We start from the raw sequence: 2,500 nt of genomic DNA on the forward strand, positions 1-2,500 counted from the left end.
ACGTCTGCTGCTACGTTCTGAGTTCAAATTCCGCCGAGGTCGACTTCTTGTAGAAACTTGGTTCTCGAGGTGGTCATTAAGCTTTGCAGTACTTCTGAGAGCTGTACTTTTGTTATCCTTTCATACACTTCGCATAAGAGTCCGACAGTCCCTATCTGAAAGTTTTGGCCTTCTTCCGGAGTTTTGTTTCGAAGAGGAGGTTTTTTCCCATCTTTCTCAAAGGCTGTCATTACTTTCGAGACAGTACTTCTTGGTACACCAAATATTTCGGCTGTTTTTGTTACGCTAGCGCCTGCCATACGAGCACCAACAATTTGACCTCTTCGAAAGTCCGATAAATCTGTTACTTTACTTTTTCTGATGATATCTGAAAAGAAACAGCAATTTTAGCAAAACATATTAAGCAATACTAATAATAAATTAAAGAACATAAAAATAAAGAAGCTTTTGACGGTTTTTTTATAGATATTTCAAAATTATGATGCAATAATGCTAGGTGTTTCCATTATTGTGTCCAACCCCTGTACACACACACACATTCACACACACACATATATACTATATATACACATATATACTATATATACACATATATATATATACATACACATATATATATATATATATATATATATATATATATACACACATTTGTGTATATGTATATATATACACATTTGTGTATATGTATATATATACATACCATACATACACACACACACAGTGAGACATATGTCAGACATACATATTGTTGATAAGGAAACAGAGAGACGTAAAACCATGTAGACACAGAACACACACATAACTAGCAGCCTACCTTCTACTTCTAACAGTTTTCTTGTTTTTTGGACGTTTTTTTTTGAGTAGTTATTCGCATTGCCAAACTTTATCGTTAACCGCACTTAACCATGCTGCTATCGACGATTCCTTCCATAAGACAACCGGACAATACATTGAAGAATGCAAACTTTTCGCAATATCAATTGAATCAAACTAAAAGACCGACCTACAATATGAAAGATACATTCATGAATACCATTCATAACGCCGATATATGATATAAGCCTCTGATAGAATTGAACTGTCCGGTTATTTTCTTATTTATTTTTGTTTTCTTTCACATCTGTTTCCTTTCATAACACAAACAATTGAATCTAGAATCTAGAATTTAGAATCCGCCTTCAGTGTTCTTCGCTATAAAACCAGTTAATTTTATTGTTTAATCTTTATATTTATTTTATTTTCATTCAGCCAATCGTTATTTTCTAAGATAAATGGTTTGATCAAATCTAACATTCTTTCATTTTTTTGTTTTTGCCATTCTTTCTTGCAGGAATTATACAGTCAGCAATACAACCGAGTGGGCGTGTTTTTTGCATCGGTGTCTAATTTCTCTGAATTCTATATGGAACTTGATGCCAACAACCAAGGAGTAGAATGCCTACGCGTTTTGAACGAAATAATTTTTGACTTTGATGAGGTAACAATAAAGCTTTTTTTCTGGGTTGACGCCTTGCTGAGTTATCTAAGCTTCATTTAAAGAATATTCTTTTGGAAGGTTTTAAGTGACATTGTTGCCAAGAACGGGACACAACTGAATCTAAACAAAATAGTTTCAGTTACGCGACATAATGAATACGAAATAATATTTCCTTTTGATTATACATAAAACCATGTTAGAATTAGAGAACGGGTTGTAGCCAATTGAAATGACTCCAATAATTTAACTCTGCTTATTTTAGATATCGCTGCGGGCTAAATTTATACATTGCAGTTTTTTGTCTGTGAAATCCAATCTTGCAATTGTCTCTTTCATCGCACAATTAACAAAGGGAGACAAGGAAATTGTGTTACTGTAACGATCATTATTTTTATGCTTGTTATTTATATATATGTATTTGCATACATGTAGATCTACATAAACATCTATGGAGGCATGTGTAAATGTATGTATATGTGTATGCATCTAGAGAGAAATATCGATATAGATAGACCACGTGGTCGGCCAGACTATTGAATGTTGTTACACATCGCTGGTCACACTGCACTTTGCATCGTTTTAGGTTTCGAATGATACCACCCGCTGGCTAGATGAGCAGGCCAACATTCATCTGATCGAAGGTAAATCTTCACAGTTACGCATTTACTGCTGAGTAGACTGCAGCAACGTGAAATGAGGTGTTTTGCTCAAGAACACAATGCGCTGCTCATCCAGGAATCGAACCTACAATCGTCGATCGTGAGTGCGACGTCCTAACCACTGGGCCATGCGCTTTCACAAATATAGATATATAGATATACTTTACTGGATTTCGGTTAGTGATATTATGGTTCATCGCTCTCTCTCCCTCTCGTATGATAAGAACTCTGCTTACCATCCACAGGGTTCCAGATTCAGTCTCACAGCGTGGACGCTTACTCAGATGCCCTAGTATAGCCCTGGGCTGACCAAAGCCTTCTAAGTAGACTTGATAGATGGAAACCGAAAGAATCCGGTCAT

At 35.6% G+C, this 2,500-nt stretch overlaps 1 protein-coding gene across 1 annotated transcript in view; it reads left to right on the forward strand.

The window, feature by feature from the left end:
- LOC115219753 overlaps positions 1-2,500 on the forward strand; it is a 116,095-nt gene that overhangs the window by 91,778 nt on the left and 21,817 nt on the right. The window contains exon 11 of the mRNA XM_036509469.1: positions 1,334-1,480. Coding sequence (XP_036365362.1) covers positions 1,334-1,480 — 147 coding nt within the window. The remainder of the gene's footprint in view (positions 1-1,333; positions 1,481-2,500) is intronic.

This window comes from Octopus sinensis, linkage group LG15 (assembly GCF_006345805.1).
Source record: "Octopus sinensis linkage group LG15, ASM634580v1, whole genome shotgun sequence".
NCBI lineage: Eukaryota > Metazoa > Mollusca > Cephalopoda > Octopoda > Octopodidae > Octopus > Octopus sinensis.